The 13696-nt window shown below is 34.8% G+C and overlaps 3 protein-coding genes and 1 non-coding gene across 6 annotated transcripts; 3 read left to right on the top strand and 1 right to left on the bottom strand.

The window, feature by feature from the left end:
* The first annotated feature begins 1617 nt into the window (after positions 1-1617).
* On the top strand, positions 1618-4394 carry FER4 (ferritin 4). Its single transcript, XM_021439707.2, has 8 exons — positions 1618-2285; positions 2676-2759; positions 2849-2909; positions 3011-3098; positions 3486-3547; positions 3750-3815; positions 3934-3997; positions 4151-4394. Exons 1-8 carry the CDS (start codon positions 1954-1956, stop codon positions 4204-4206), a joined length of 813 nt encoding a protein of 270 aa, XP_021295382.1. The 5' UTR covers positions 1618-1953; the 3' UTR covers positions 4207-4394.
* A 1063-nt stretch (positions 4395-5457) lies between these two features.
* LOC110425131 (histidine acid phosphatase family protein) lies at positions 5458-10403 on the top strand. Of its 2 annotated transcripts, XM_021439940.2 has the most exons (12): positions 5458-5764; positions 5908-5995; positions 6489-6782; positions 7094-7252; positions 7430-7570; positions 7690-7746; positions 8296-8434; positions 8974-9078; positions 9207-9397; positions 9644-9685; positions 9776-9863; positions 10024-10403. In XM_021439940.2, the coding sequence occupies exons 1-12, from the start codon at positions 5664-5666 to the stop codon at positions 10044-10046; spliced, it is 1428 nt and encodes a 475-aa protein (XP_021295615.1). In that variant the 5' UTR covers positions 5458-5663; the 3' UTR covers positions 10047-10403. The 2 variants fall into 2 exon arrangements, with proteins under 2 accessions (XP_021295615.1, XP_021295614.1); XM_021439939.1 differs by lacking the exon at positions 10024-10403 and having other exon boundaries at positions 9776-9999.
* Positions 10397-13221, bottom strand: LOC110425132 (cell number regulator 13-like). 2 transcript variants are annotated; one of them, XM_021439941.2, is made up of 7 exons: positions 12277-13221; positions 11516-11868; positions 11234-11346; positions 11065-11136; positions 10891-10997; positions 10721-10814; positions 10397-10534 (listed from the first exon to the last, which is right to left on the bottom strand). In XM_021439941.2, exons 1-7 carry the CDS (start codon positions 12640-12642, stop codon positions 10482-10484), a joined length of 1158 nt encoding a protein of 385 aa, XP_021295616.1. In that variant the 5' UTR covers positions 12643-13221; the 3' UTR covers positions 10397-10481. The 2 variants fall into 2 exon arrangements, with proteins under 2 accessions (XP_021295616.1, XP_021295617.1); XM_021439942.2 differs by lacking the exon at positions 10397-10534 and having other exon boundaries at positions 10552-10997; positions 11516-11847.
* A 266-nt stretch (positions 13222-13487) lies between these two features.
* TRNAK-CUU (transfer RNA lysine (anticodon CUU)) lies at positions 13488-13560 on the top strand. The gene has a single exon. It is a non-coding gene; the product is annotated as a tRNA-Lys (tRNA).
* Positions 13561-13696: the final 136 nt, after the last annotated feature.

Here is a 13696-nt window from a genome sequence, read left to right on the forward strand (position 1 = left end):
ATGAAAATATGTGTGAATATTGTTGGATTTTTTTCTTATTGTTTTATGTATTTGGTACCGATTTACATTGTCGATGTTTAAAAAAAGAAACCTCAAAATTACAATAAAAGAAAAATCTGTGCATTAATATTTTATATATATTATATATAATGAAGATGTTACCACTTACCATAAATGCATTAATCTATTTTTTTTATGTCTTATGTAGGTTAAGATTGTTGTAATCGACTCCATATTAAAAAAGAAATCAAGAAAAAAGATAACTAGTAAAAATTAAGTTAAATACTCAAATAAGTTATTGAATTATGTCAAAAAAATCAATTCAACCTTTATTTTTTTTTACATCCAAATAAGCAATTGAACTTTTATTTCGGGTCAAATAAATCCCTCTATTTATTGATATATGTGATATTTTTATACCATGTTATCTGTCATGTGGCATTAAATATTATTCATTAAGATTTATGTGTTTACTCTTTTACTCATTTACTTAATCTTAGTCAACAATATATTAATGTTACGTAATTTATCATATGACAGATAACAAAATATAAAAGTATCACATGTACTATTGACTAATGAAAGTTAATCAACGATTAAAGAGAGGGGTTTATTTGATCCGAAATTAAAATTTAAAAATTTATTTGAATGCAATAAAAAGATAGAAACTGAATTAATTTTTTTTGACATAATTCAAAGACTTAATTATATATTTAGTCTAAAAATCAATGGTAAAACTATCCTTATCTGTATCTTACAATTATTCCTTCCATATCAATAAATACTCCATAAATAATTGAAAGCAAATTGACAAATATCTCTCATTTAATCAAAGTAAAAACGTACACTCTAGGCTCCACTGTTTGACCAATTGTCTCAGCTGTCAAAATTTCAACAACTCTAAATTAAAATAATAATGCTAGAACTCTAGAAAACTTGCTGCCATGCTAGTTGATAATTCAAAGTAGCCTTTTCTTTCCTATCAAAACAAAAATTAGTAGTAAAAAAATACATATATATATAAATATATTACATAAAAAAGGAAATTATTTCAACAATATCTGATTAAAAAAAAGAAAATCTTGCAATCAAAAGTAAGTGACAAAAACAAAAAAATCAGAGATAAGAATAATAACAAGTAGGATATCTTCTAATTTTGAAATATTTATATCTATACCTGAATCTGATTATAAAGTTTATTATTCATATTTTATCTGAACTCAATTAATAATCCTTAAATAGAAACATGTTTAAAATATAAACTTGTTTATTTGGTTAAAAATGATGTAAGCATCCGTTACTAAATATGACCCCACACAAATTCGTATATTATTCGAACTTGTTTATAAAATATTTTAATTTTATTTAAATGAATCGAATAATAAAGAATATCCATTTATTTGTTACCATCCTTTATTAGAAAAGTAAAAAAATAACAATATAAAAATTAGTATCCAACTCAAAAGATCATAAGCTTTAAATAAAATAGCAGCAAAAAGAAAAAAAATATAGAATACAATATTCCATCTTGATTGTCTTCTCTTTTGCCACACAACTGGAAGGACAAAGAACTACTGCTCATCTATTTCGTACCGACAAATTATTTATGATACAGTGGTTACAGAACCTCTGCTGTGGCCCTTGAGGATCGCAAATTCCTAGTAAAGGCTGCCAGGACACTGGATATCTCCAAAATCAACCACGAGCCAGCCACGCTCCCAACCTCCACCACCGCATCCTAACCGTCCACGTGTCATCCATCTAATGGCACCAAGCCCATCCCCAAGCTTACTTTTTTATCGCCCTGCCTGCTTGCTTCCTCCCCCATCTTCATCCACCGCACAGTAAGCCTTACTTCAAATCCCCCTTCAATTCTTCTTCTCCTGTTTGCAAGAAGTCTCTGTTTAATCTTTTGCCTTTGCGTTGAAGAGTCTGTTTACCGTTTTTTGAGCCATGTTGCTGAAAGCTGCTCCAGCCTTTTCTTTGTTGAATCCTCGAGTGGAAAATCAGGGTCCCCTGTTTTCCTCTGTTTCTTCATCTCAAAGCTCTCTTTTCAATTCTTTTACTTCTCCGACTCTTCGGGTTTCCACTCCGAAAAATGGAACTGGGGCTGTTATTGTTTGTGCTACCAAGGGAGCCAACAACAAGCCACTAACCGGTGTCGTTTTTGAGCCCTTCGAGGAGGTCAAGAAGGAGCTTGATCTTGTCCCAAAAGTGCCTCAGGTTTCTTTGGCTCGTCAAAAGTATACTGATGAGTGTGAAGCTGCTGTCAATGAACAAATCAAGTGAGTTTTTCTTTTCCTTGAAGATTTTGAGTCAACTCTATATATAAAAAAGGTTTCTTTTTTTATAGTATTTCTGTGGGTGGTGTCAGTTTCTAGATTCTTGAAAAAGATGGCTCTTGTATGCTTTGATCTGCTTATCTAGTTGAGAAAAAAGATTTACCTTTTCTTGCTTTGTTCTTTACTTCTTTATAAAGCCAATTCAATTTTATGATTTATTGCCAGTGAAAACCAGGAATTACCCCTAGACTCTTTCTCTTTTCTTTAAAGAAAAAGAATTTTCTAATCGATTTTCAGATGTGTTGAATTGATGAAGTTCTGATTTTGCTGTGTTGTTTTTATGTGTATATGCTTCTGTTCTAATGTCTTCTTGCGTATCTTTTGGAATGACAGTGTCGAATACAATGTCTCCTATGTGTACCATGCTATATTTGCCTACTTCGACAGAGACAACATTGCGCTCAGGGGTCTTGCCAAGTAATTCGTCATGAAAATTCTCGATCTTGCTCAGCCTTTTGGTGTACCCTTTTTCCTTTTGAGCTAACTTCTGGCTTCCTGGTGAACAGGTTCTTCAAGGAATCGAGCTTAGAAGAGAGAGAGCATGCTGAGAAACTGATGAAATACCAGGTTTCTTTTTATCTATGCTACCTGTTGCTTGCTTAATGTTTGGTTGTTCTTTTTGTCCCTGTGATTTGTTTTCCTGATTCACATGCGTCTATTGTTCGCAGAACAAACGAGGTGGAAAAGTGAAGCTGCAGTCCATCGTGATGCCTCTCTCTGAGTTTGACCATGCAGAGAAAGGAGATGCATTGTATGGTGAGTTGGAATTATTGCAGCTAAATGTATGGTTGGTTTGGTAAAATGTGTTTCATTTCTTATTTTCACTCCCTTGTTGTACATGAACAAAACAATGAGATAAAGATTCATGTTGCTACTGTGGAGGAATGTTTGAAACTTTGTATGCTTGGTGCGCTTATATATTAGAAATCTGGACGAGGAAGAGATACTTTTTGAACATTCACTTCTGTTAACTCCGTGTAGCATTTTGGCTTTTGTGCTATATATAATCCCATTGTTTTTCTTGATACCGGATTGGACTGCATGATCGTGTCAAATAAGTTGAAAATAGTAAAATGTGCTTTAGCTGTTAGCATTATCATACGTATGTGGTTGAAACTGATTGTATTTGATTCCTTGCTTTAGCGATGGAGCTTACCTTGTCCCTGGAGAAACTAACAAACGCAAAGCTCTTGAACTTGCACAGTGTAAGACTTTCTTCCCTCGTTTTGCTTTCCTGTTTCTGTTTGAATTAACATGTTAATAAGGTCTAAGGTCTCATTGATTTGGTTTATGAATTCATAGGATAACACCATCTTCAACAGCCATGTTATTTTACATTGTGGATGTTTCTAAGATGATAGCAAATGGTTTTCGTTGAATTAATCTTCTCAAGGCTTTGCCAAACAGGTTGCTGAACGGAACCACGATGTGCAGTTGGCAGATTTTATTGAAGCTGAATACTTAGCTGAGCAGGTGAAATACAATTTTGGTGGCTGTACTCTTAAGAACTTAGCTTTTCCAACACATGTCTGCCGAAATTATAACAGAAACAATATCTCATGCTTTTGATCTTGGCTTGCTTTCTCTATAGGTGGAGGCCATCAAGAAAATATCAGAATATGTGGCTCAGTTAAGAAGAGTTGGAAAAGGACATGGTATGAATCTGAAGTCTCTTTACTTGTCATCATTTTGCGAAAACTTTCATGTTAACCAACTGTATGTGACCATGATTTCATCTTGTTCATCTACTTTTATGCTTAGTATTTTATTCATTCCGTGAACTTATTTATCTTCGGTGGATATTCCAGGGGTGTGGCATTTTGATCAGATGCTTCTTCATGAGGGAGAGGAAGCTGTTGCATGATACCGAAACTTGTTGATGTGTTCCATCTCTGAGGTTGTTCTATAAGGTCTTGTGTCAGTAGTTCCTTGTCAAGAGATTTTGGTTGTAAGCTGTATAATTAGTGCAGACAGAAACTTTTGTGTTGATGATCAGAGCTTATATGGGATATTTTTAAGTCCTCTTAATCGAAGCAGTTATAGATTCATGGATTTGCTATCTTGGGTCTTTCTCCAATGAATATTTTTCTCCTTTTCATACTGCCCCAGCAACATGTTTTAACTGTTTTCCATTGCTTAAATCCTGCATAGTTGGCATATAATAGCTTAAAGTTAGTTTCCTTTCGTTCTTTATGACTGGGAAAATGAACCCAAAAAGATCAATCCAAGAAAAGTCTTTCCAATAGAAAAATTGATCTCTGCCCAGCTGCTCACGCCAAACCTTGTGCTGCTAACCAACAAAGGTAATGCCAGTCAACTCAGAGTCTGAGATAATGTGAACTTTGGCAAACCAAATTTCTCTTTCAGACCCACTGTTAACTTCTTTTGCATGTGACGGTTCAACCTGTTCAGGCCACAAAATCCCATCTAAGAATTTTCCTTTGTTTCACTTTCTTCTTGATTTCTGTGGGACCATAGCAGAGATCGGCTTCTATACGAGGGTATAGGCTTTCATTGTCCTTCTCATCACAAACCTAATGCTAAAAGGCTTACGTGATGCTTGTGTAGCATGTTGGTTCGTTACGATGATGCATATTGATTCAATACCATGACATAATACTCGATACTTCATTTTTTATATTAATATTATATGACATATTAATTAATAATAATTAATAAATTACTATTTGATTTAATATAAATTAATTAATTTTCAATTATAAAAATTATTTAATTTAAAATTAAAACACAAATATTTGAATGAATGAAATAAAAGAATAGTGATTTATTTAAAATTTTTAACTAGTTAAGAGATTTTTAAAATTTTATATCAAGAATAATTAATATAAATATTTTAATTTTTAATTATTTTAAATTAAATTAAAAAATGTAATAATAAATTTACACATTAAAAATGGGGGAAAATTTGATCCAACATAAATTTGGACCTTCCCATAAATCCATGATAAATTGACAATGGATACAAGGAACCCAAAAAGAAGCCCAATAATTGCCCATAATCCAAACCCACATCCCTAAGAAAGGTCTCGTCAAACTGCCACGTGGAGTGCTTTGACCGTTTTTCACCGACCAGAAAGAACGAAAGGTTTGTCATCTGGCGGTCCTCGAAGAACGTGGAGAAAAGCAGAAACGCGGAAAACCTCTCCGAATGTATTTGTATTGAATTTTACACTGTAGCGGAATTACTTTTAACATATTACACTTTGGGGGCCTTCGAGAAATTATTCTCACTTTTTCAATTTTTTCAATTAATATCCTCCGTTTCTCCTGTTCTTTCTTCTAACACGGCCGCCGGAGAAGATGGCTATGGCTGCTATTTTGTTGCTTATCTCAGTGTTGTTTTCAAATTCAAAAGCTGATCAAGATTTTGATGTGCGCCAACACCTATCTACTGTAACAAGGTCTCGCTCTCTCTCGCTCTCCTCCTCCGTTTAATCGAAATTCGATTATAATCTTTGTTATAGTTTAAATGAGACAATTCTGGATCAGGTTTATCTTTCTATTTTAATTATTTCCTGTTGTTTCTTCTTTTTTTTTCGAGCAGATATAGTGCAGTGAAAGATATTGTCGACAATTCCTTTGTACCTTCTGATATTCCTGATGGATGTGCTCCTATCCACTTGAATCTCGTGGTAACTTTAAATTCTTTTTATAAATTTCGAATTCTTATTGCTCTGAGATAGCTAGGAATACTGTTGAATTGGGGAAAAACAAAAAACAGAATGATATGCATGGATGATAATTCGTAAATTAGGAGTACGAATCTTTGTGAAATGAGGAAGGCATTTTGAATTCATTTTGAGTTAGATTTACTGCAAAGTTTGTTTGTTGATGCATGGAAAAAGTTGGATAAGTTTTGTGCAATGTTTTACTATTCTTAGCTTTATTGGATATCTTTAAGATTTGCTGCTGAATGTGTTACCCTTTGAAAAAATGCATTGTTGAAGTTATAGCAGCAAGTGATTAGGTTGCGTGTTACTTATTGAATTGTTTAAAAACCGCTTTTTTTTTTTTGCAGTCTTTTTTAAATTTTCGGTGTGGTTATGTGTTACTTGTTGAATGTCCAAAATTGGTTGTTACAAGATTAAAATTAAAAGGGAGATTGATCTCAATTCAAATTTTTAGGCAAGACATGGAACTCGTTCTCCTACTAAGAAGCGGATGAGAGAGTTGGAAAAGTTGGCTGCTCATGTACAAGAACTTCTAAAAGATGCCAAAGAAAAGAATTTGTCCCTGCAGAAAGTTCCTGCCTGGTTGCAGAAATGGGAATCTCCTTGGAAAGGAAAATTGATGGGTGGAGAATTGGATATCAAAGGAGAAGAGGAAGTGTATCAGCTTGGAATCAGGGTTAGGGAAAGATTTCCTGATATATTTAATGTGGAATACCACCCCGATGTGTATCCCATAAAGACAACACAGGTGAGTTCTATGTTTGAAATTTTATGTTCTTCTACTATTAAATGCTTTATTCAGAGATATTCCTTCAACTTGATGGCACGGGTTGTTTACTCGTTTGGGAATTTCTGGCGTAATATATGGATGATACTTAACTACTCCCTTCCTGAGCACTCAACACCCTTTTTTCTTTATCCCTATATTCACTTTTGGATGATGCCAGTTTTGATTACTTTGATTTTATGACTCCAGCTCTGAAGCTGGCCGAATTGTGTATATGTTTTTCTTGATTTAGTTAAAACTCATGTGCATCTCTTTCTTATTCTATGGGAAAGGTTCCTCGGGCTTCTGCTAGTGCTGTTGCATTTGGCATGGGGCTATTTAGTGGCAAAGGAAGTCTAGGACCAGGGCGTCATCGAGCTTTTGCTGTTACAAGTGAAAGTCGCGCAAGTGACCTAGTTTTGAGGTTTTTTGATTGTTGTCAAACCTACAAGGTACAAATGATGTTTCTCCCTTATTATTCAAGCAACAACACAAGTATATGTGTTTCCAGTTTTTCGTACATTGAACTTTTTTCTTTCTTTATGCAAAAATTGGTTTTTAGACATTGTGCTCTAATTTAATAGGTTTGTTTTTTCATTCGCTTATTTCATCTGGATATATAAGTACAGGACTTTAGGAAAAACCATGGGCCTGCTGTTGACAAGCTGAAAGAACCAATCCTCGACGAAATTACCTCTGCATTAGCAAGGCGATATGAGTTCAATTTCACACGACAGGATATATCTTCTCTCTGGTTTCTGTGTAAACAGGTAGTCATCTTCTTTTCATGTAAATCTTATGGTCCATATCCTGTTAAAAATCAGAAATTGCTTTCACAGTTCAATTTTTTACTTATATTTTTGGTTCCTTTGGATTTTCGATATGGAAGGAAACATCCTTGTTGGATATAACCGATCAAGCTTGCAGTCTTTTCAGTCCCACTGAGGTATTTTCATACTTCATTACTCTTTATGAAGAAAACAGGCATAACATTTTGTTGGAGTTAGGATCTGTTCATTTGAAAGATCGGAAATAGTTTTTCTATGTGTATCTCATTATTTATCATATTGAAAATACTCTTAGTATGTAGGGCCCTAACTCTTTTTCTGGAATTTAGGTATTTTCTCAAAACATTGATGTTACTATTGCTTGTTAAAAAATATATAAATCATCTTTAATTGCAGATGATATAAGTTTGCGGCTGAAATCTTTTATACTTTTCATGTTTAAATATTAATCTAATATATATGCATTTACTGATCTTCACATGTATTAATATATAGGAGAAAGGCCTTTTGATAAATGCCTGTTAGTTTAGGTTATTTTATCATTGTTCCGTAAATAAAAAATGAAAAAAGATCTTTAATTTGAGGAATACGCTTCCGATGATTTATTCCTTTTATCTGTCAAACTAATTCAGCTATACATTTTTATTGAATCATGTTATCTTCTATGCTTTATGGTTTTCACCTGCAAAAGCTGTCTAAATATTTAGGTTGCTTTGCTGGAGTGGACGGATGATTTGGAGGTGTTTATATTGAAGGGCTACGGTAAATCCTTAAATTATCGAATGGGAGTGCCTTTACTTAAAGATGTTGTTCAATCCATGGAGGAAGCTATCAAGGCTAAAGAAGGTAGTATTATGATGAGGTTTTAGTTGTGTAGTCTTTATATGTCAAGAAGTGAGGAGCCTATTGAAATGATTATCCTTGAATTGCCTATCAAGTGTTCTCTTACTATATCCAGTAGTGATTCTGTTCTTTATTGTTATTAGTAACTACAGTCTAGGGTCGGCAATGGCAGAATAATTTGCATTTGCAACTATTATGTCTTACCATCTGAGCATATGCATTACATAATTGACTTCTTCTGTTTATAACTTTTCTTCTTACAAGTTATTATTCTAGAGAATAAAGTTAGGAAAAAATCAAGAGTATTGTTTTTTTTTTCTTCTCAATAAATCAAAAGTATTGTTATTGTTGCTATTGTTGCCATTCGTTATTTATGCTTTATATGGCCCAACATAGCACAGTTTCTTGAGAGCTCGCTGAGCCTAAAATAGATCAGATATATTTTCTTGTAATTATGGATTACTGATGTATGTTGTAAAATGATGTTTGATAATGGCTTGTTCCCAACTTTGACTTCTGATTTTTTCCCTTCTTATGTGTAGATAACCAAGCTCCTGGCACTTATGAGAAGGCAAGACTGCGGTTTGCACATGCAGAAACTGTGGTTCCTTTTTCATGCTTGCTTGGGCTTTTCCTTGAAGGATCTGGTCAGTGCTTTCAGGCCTTTTATCATTTCATGATTTTTTTTTATACTACAAGTATAAGCACGATTATCTGCAAATGTATAAACTTTTTGTTATATGCTGATATTTTGGTGTTTATTTAAACATTGCAGATTTCCAACGAATACAAAAGGAGGAGCCTTTGGGTCTCCCTCCAAAGCCTCCCCAGAATAGAAATTGGAGAGGCAGCACTGTGGCACCTTTTGCTGGGAATAATATGCTGGCTTTATACAGTTGTCCTGCAAATTTTTCAAGCAAGTACTTTGTGCAAGTCCTACACAATGAGCATCCCACCCCAATGCCAGTAAGCTATTTTTGACTGCATAGTTTCTTCGCTTAGTCTTTAAGTAATTAACAGGTTATACCAGCAAAAGACGAGTTATTTTTGTCTTTTCTAGTTAGGACAATGTGGAGTTTTACCTTTTTCCTGGTTTCGTAGTGCTTGGAAAGTTATGGAACATGCTACTTTTGGATGCACCTTTTCTTATTTGTGATTATGTCAATATCTTCTAATATCAATTTGATGCTAATGTTATTTTTTTATAAATAGGGTTGTGATGGTACTGATTTCTGTCCATTTGAAGTTTTCAAGGTACTATAATCATCCATCATCTATGTTTATGAAAATAATGACAAAATATTGACTGTACTCTATTTCTTATAACTTTCATGACATTCTCAGGAGAGAATTGTGCGGCCTCATTTAAAGCATGATTACAATACCCTTTGCAATGTGAATCTTGATCAGCCTAAGCCGAAGCCTGAAACCAGTAAGTTATCGCAACTGTTTCGTTGGTTCTTTGGGTTGGGGAACGATGATATTCCGTCCCACAGAGTTGAATTGTAGTTTGCTTCTCAAGATACGAATAAGAAGGTATAAATTCTTACTCATTTTCCTTGTTGCCACTCCTTTCTTGGTGTGATTTTCAGCCACGGGCACCACTACATTCTAGCAGAGTTTCATTCTGGATTGACTCCAATGCTAACACAAAACAAAATTTTTCTACAACAAGAATTCTTGGTACGATAGGTTTTTCTGATTGAAGGGTTCATGTCGGAGTCAGATTCTCAACATTATACTATCTTTTTCTTCTTCTTCTTCGTTTTACTATTTTTTTTGGAAAAAACAAATATTAGAGACTAGCAAATGGGAATCTACTGTTTGCAACAAAGGAAACTACATCAAACAGGCTGATCAAACTGTTAAAATAATGGGAATTACATAGCTATGTAGCATGTTGCTAATGACGTGTATTATATATATTTCATGCGTATTTGATAGTTATATGAGAGATTATTCAAGCGTAAAACTTGTGATACATTTGTCAATAGATATCTATATCATGTAAACATTTTGCAGTCAATTTATGTCAATATATCGAGGGATATTAAGGCTTCATGTACTGGTATGGCGGAGGAATCATCTCTCTCCCGTCACATCCTGCAATAAGTTGAATGTACAGGTTAAATTCAGCACTGATCATGAGTCAGCCATGAATGCTTAGGAAATTTTTAGTTCTTAACACTGAAAGAAATGCTTAGCAGGAACTTGTTTTAGTAGCATTATCAGTCATTTTTAACGAGGTTTCACGGTTATGAATGAGAAGAAATATTCATGTAGTTTTACCTTCAAAGCCTCTGGCTTCCAGCTCACGCCACTCCTGAACCATTGCGCAGCAGCAGCAGATGAGATGGGTTAGATAGTCTTCGCATGAACCTCCCTGGAAAGATGGAAATTAGTATCAGAATCAAACTCAAAGCTTTTAAAGCAAAATTTCCGGTACAACCAGTGAATACCTCTATTTTGAAAAGTTCTCTCAGTTTCTTCCGTATGCAGCAAGAGTAACAACAGCAGCCACAGATGAGGGAGTATGCCATTAGATCACTGATGGCTTGTTCTCGAGCTGTGTAAAAACACAACAATCAGACTTGGGATAACAAATTAACCAGGCTTAAGCAGGAGGATCTCACAGGTTTTTCCCTTGGAGACAACATTTGCTATGCTTGAGAAAACTCCACAAGGATAGAAGCAGCTCTTCAAGCCTGGAAAATGAAAGAATAATGTTTAGAGTTATGGGAAAATCAAAAGTTTTCCATATCAAATAAGCCAAAGTTTATGAAGAATTTTGTTGCAACTCACTCAAACAAGGTTCACTGCAACAATCGAAAAGATCAACCTGCCATTCGGATTGACATCGTTCTTCAGTCTTCAACCCAAGTTCTCCCCCTCTAGGTTTTTCATTGGCCATGTACCTGTTCTGGGTAATCAACAACCGATTAATTCAATAATAAGTGTATATATCTTGATATTCAAAAAATTGGGTTCGAATCTCTTTTATGAGAAAATGTAGAATTTTCTGAATTGAGGTTTCTTACATGAGAGACAAAAGACAAAGCTAAGAGTCAGGTCGAAAGTATTTACCCCGCTATTATATAGGCTGGCTCATTGACAAGGAGCTTATGAACCTCCTTTCCAGGGAGCACATTAACAACATTTTCAGTGACATCGATGAGATGTTCAATCACATGGCACTGCTTAGAATCATCAATGGTTCGTGATCGCTGCAGCTCAACGTGCAGCTTCTCTTTTTCTTCTTGCAAAGCTTCATGGAATCTCAGGTCAGGGTACCTGCGAGACAGGGATTTCTCCAATATGTTTGCATCTTTCTTTGTTCTGTCAGGTTTCAGTATAACACTCTGGGCTTCCACATCCTCTTTGTCCAGATTGTATTCCCTCCGATCCTGTTCGATTGCCTGCAAGCATTCCTCCAAGTTCTGGTTTAACCATTCCAAGACAAAACTCCTTTTAGTTGTTCTTTTCATCCATGAAAACTTGCATTGAACAGTGAAGTAAAATTGCACCGACAAACAGTTGATGAAGTCAAGATTTTGTACAGAATCTTAGGTGTTCATGTCATCTAGGGCCCAGTTCTGACAATTGGAACCCGAAAAATCTACAATGCAAGGGCCAATGCCACTCTCCTGATTGAACTTGAACCCATCTTTTTCAACAACAAAACAGTTCATCCACGTACTTTTCAAGAAAATGGGGAAAAAGAAGATCATCGAATAGAAGCATGACAGCCTTTTTCAACTTTCAAAACAGAAACTGCTAATATTTGATTTTACTGTAACTCAAAAAGAAAAAAGAAAATGAGTATGTACAGTAACAGTATAGCTTACTTGCATTTGAAATTCGTGAACAAGTGAAATCAAAGGCACGAGCTGAAGGTATCGACCAATCTCAGCTTGGACTCGGCGAAACTGATAGACGATGCTCCATCCCAGGGCAAGCATGTAAAGGCAGCTTTTGTCCCTGCAACTCTCCACCAAGTCCAAAGCTTTCTTCAGGGCCTCGTCCAGGCCATCCAATGGTTCTTTTACGGCTGGCAAAGTTACCAGGTCCGTCGATTTCAGCTTCTCTAACAGGTTACCTATCAGCTTCACGTGCTCAGCGAGCTGCTCGCAATTTTTCCGGTACGTCGAGGCGTTTCTTGCTGACGCTACGATAAGGGTCGTCAGCCCCAAAGAGTTCAATCCTGGAGCCATGCTTGTTAACCAACTTGGATCAGTAGTTTTAAGTAGTACTTTAGGAAGAAGAGAAAGAGAGAGAAGAGTTTTGTTTGAAAAGTTGCTTGACCTTGTGCTTAGCTCCTGTGATTATACACTCAAAAAACACAAAACGAGAGCTTGTGTTCTTATTGGAAAGGACAAAGAACGACAAATCTTCAATCAATTCAAGTCTGGCTTGTGGTTCTTAATTACTCCTAATCCGATCCTCCTAGCTTTTTATGGTTGAGCTGTTCTAAAGAGAGATGCTGGTTGAGTCTTTCTTCTTGGGGTTTTATTGCTTTTCTCCTGCTTTGTAATGTGTTGTTAATAGCATGCTTTCACTTTTTCTTTTTCGGTATTGTATTTTCTTTGTGATGTCATACACTTGTAATTAAGTTGTTGCTTAGTTTCTCCTTTCTTTTCCCTATTTTTCTAACAATAGTTCTTGGCTGTTTTGTTGCTTTCCTCCTATCTTTCTTCTTCTTTAAGCATTTAAAGATCATTCTTCTAGTAGGTTCAATACTTAAACAAGTCATTATCTTTTGATTTGTACTCAAATAAACTCTTAATTATAATAAAAAGTTAATTACAATCAAATATAATATAAATTGACTTTTTTTATTCATATGACATATGATGTGATCATATAATAACTAATATAAAACAAATCATATAAATAGAAAATATTAACTTATATTGAATCTAATGGTGATTAATTTTTTATTAAAATTAAATATTTGTGTAGATACGAATAGAATGATAAAGTCATTTTTCAATGCATTGAAACTTTTTTTTTATCGTCTCAAAAAAATTTACGACATTACAAATCTTAGAAAACCGTAGCCCGTCTAGCTCAGTCGGCAGAGCGCAAGGCTCTTAACCTTGTGGTCGTGGGTTCGAGCCCCACGGTGGGCGTTTTTGGGCCAAAAAATAGTTTTAACTAAGATACATAATGCCCAAATGAGCCCAAACTGACGTTTACTGTTGAAATTAACCTTACTTTTCCGGTGTCTAGCGGTTGGGGGTTTTGTTCCCATTTGTTTTCAATTCT

The sequence above is a fragment of the Theobroma umbraticum genome, unplaced genomic scaffold (assembly GCF_002168275.2).
Source record: "Theobroma umbraticum cultivar Fairchild unplaced genomic scaffold, ASM216827v3 scaffold_81.0, whole genome shotgun sequence".
In the NCBI taxonomy this organism is placed as follows: Eukaryota; Viridiplantae; Streptophyta; class Magnoliopsida; order Malvales; family Malvaceae; genus Theobroma; species Theobroma umbraticum.

Coding starts and splice junctions, on each gene's coding strand:
- FER4 (XM_021439707.2), top strand. CDS start 1,954: ATGTTGCTGAAAGCTGCTCCAGCCTTTTCTTTGTTGAATCCTCGAGTG. Junction 2,910..3,010: donor AGAAACTGATGAAATACCAG/GTTTCTTTTTAT, acceptor TATTGTTCGCAG/AACAAACGAGGTGGAAAAGT. Junction 3,548..3,749: donor AGCTCTTGAACTTGCACAGT/GTAAGACTTTCT, acceptor TTTGCCAAACAG/GTTGCTGAACGGAACCACGA.
- LOC110425131 (XM_021439939.1), top strand. CDS start 5,664: ATGGCTATGGCTGCTATTTTGTTGCTTATCTCAGTGTTGTTTTCAAAT. Junction 5,765..5,907: donor CACCTATCTACTGTAACAAG/GTCTCGCTCTCT, acceptor TTTTTCGAGCAG/ATATAGTGCAGTGAAAGATA. Junction 7,253..7,429: donor ATTGTTGTCAAACCTACAAG/GTACAAATGATG, acceptor ATATAAGTACAG/GACTTTAGGAAAAACCATGG.
- LOC110425132 (XM_021439941.2), bottom strand. CDS start 12,642: ATGGCTCCAGGATTGAACTCTTTGGGGCTGACGACCCTTATCGTAGCG. Junction 11,347..11,515: donor CCAGCCTATATAATAGCGGG/GTAAATACTTTC, acceptor TACCCAGAACAG/GTACATGGCCAATGAAAAAC. Junction 10,535..10,720: donor GGAAGCCAGAGGCTTTGAAG/GTAAAACTACAT, acceptor AACTTATTGCAG/GATGTGACGGGAGAGAGATG.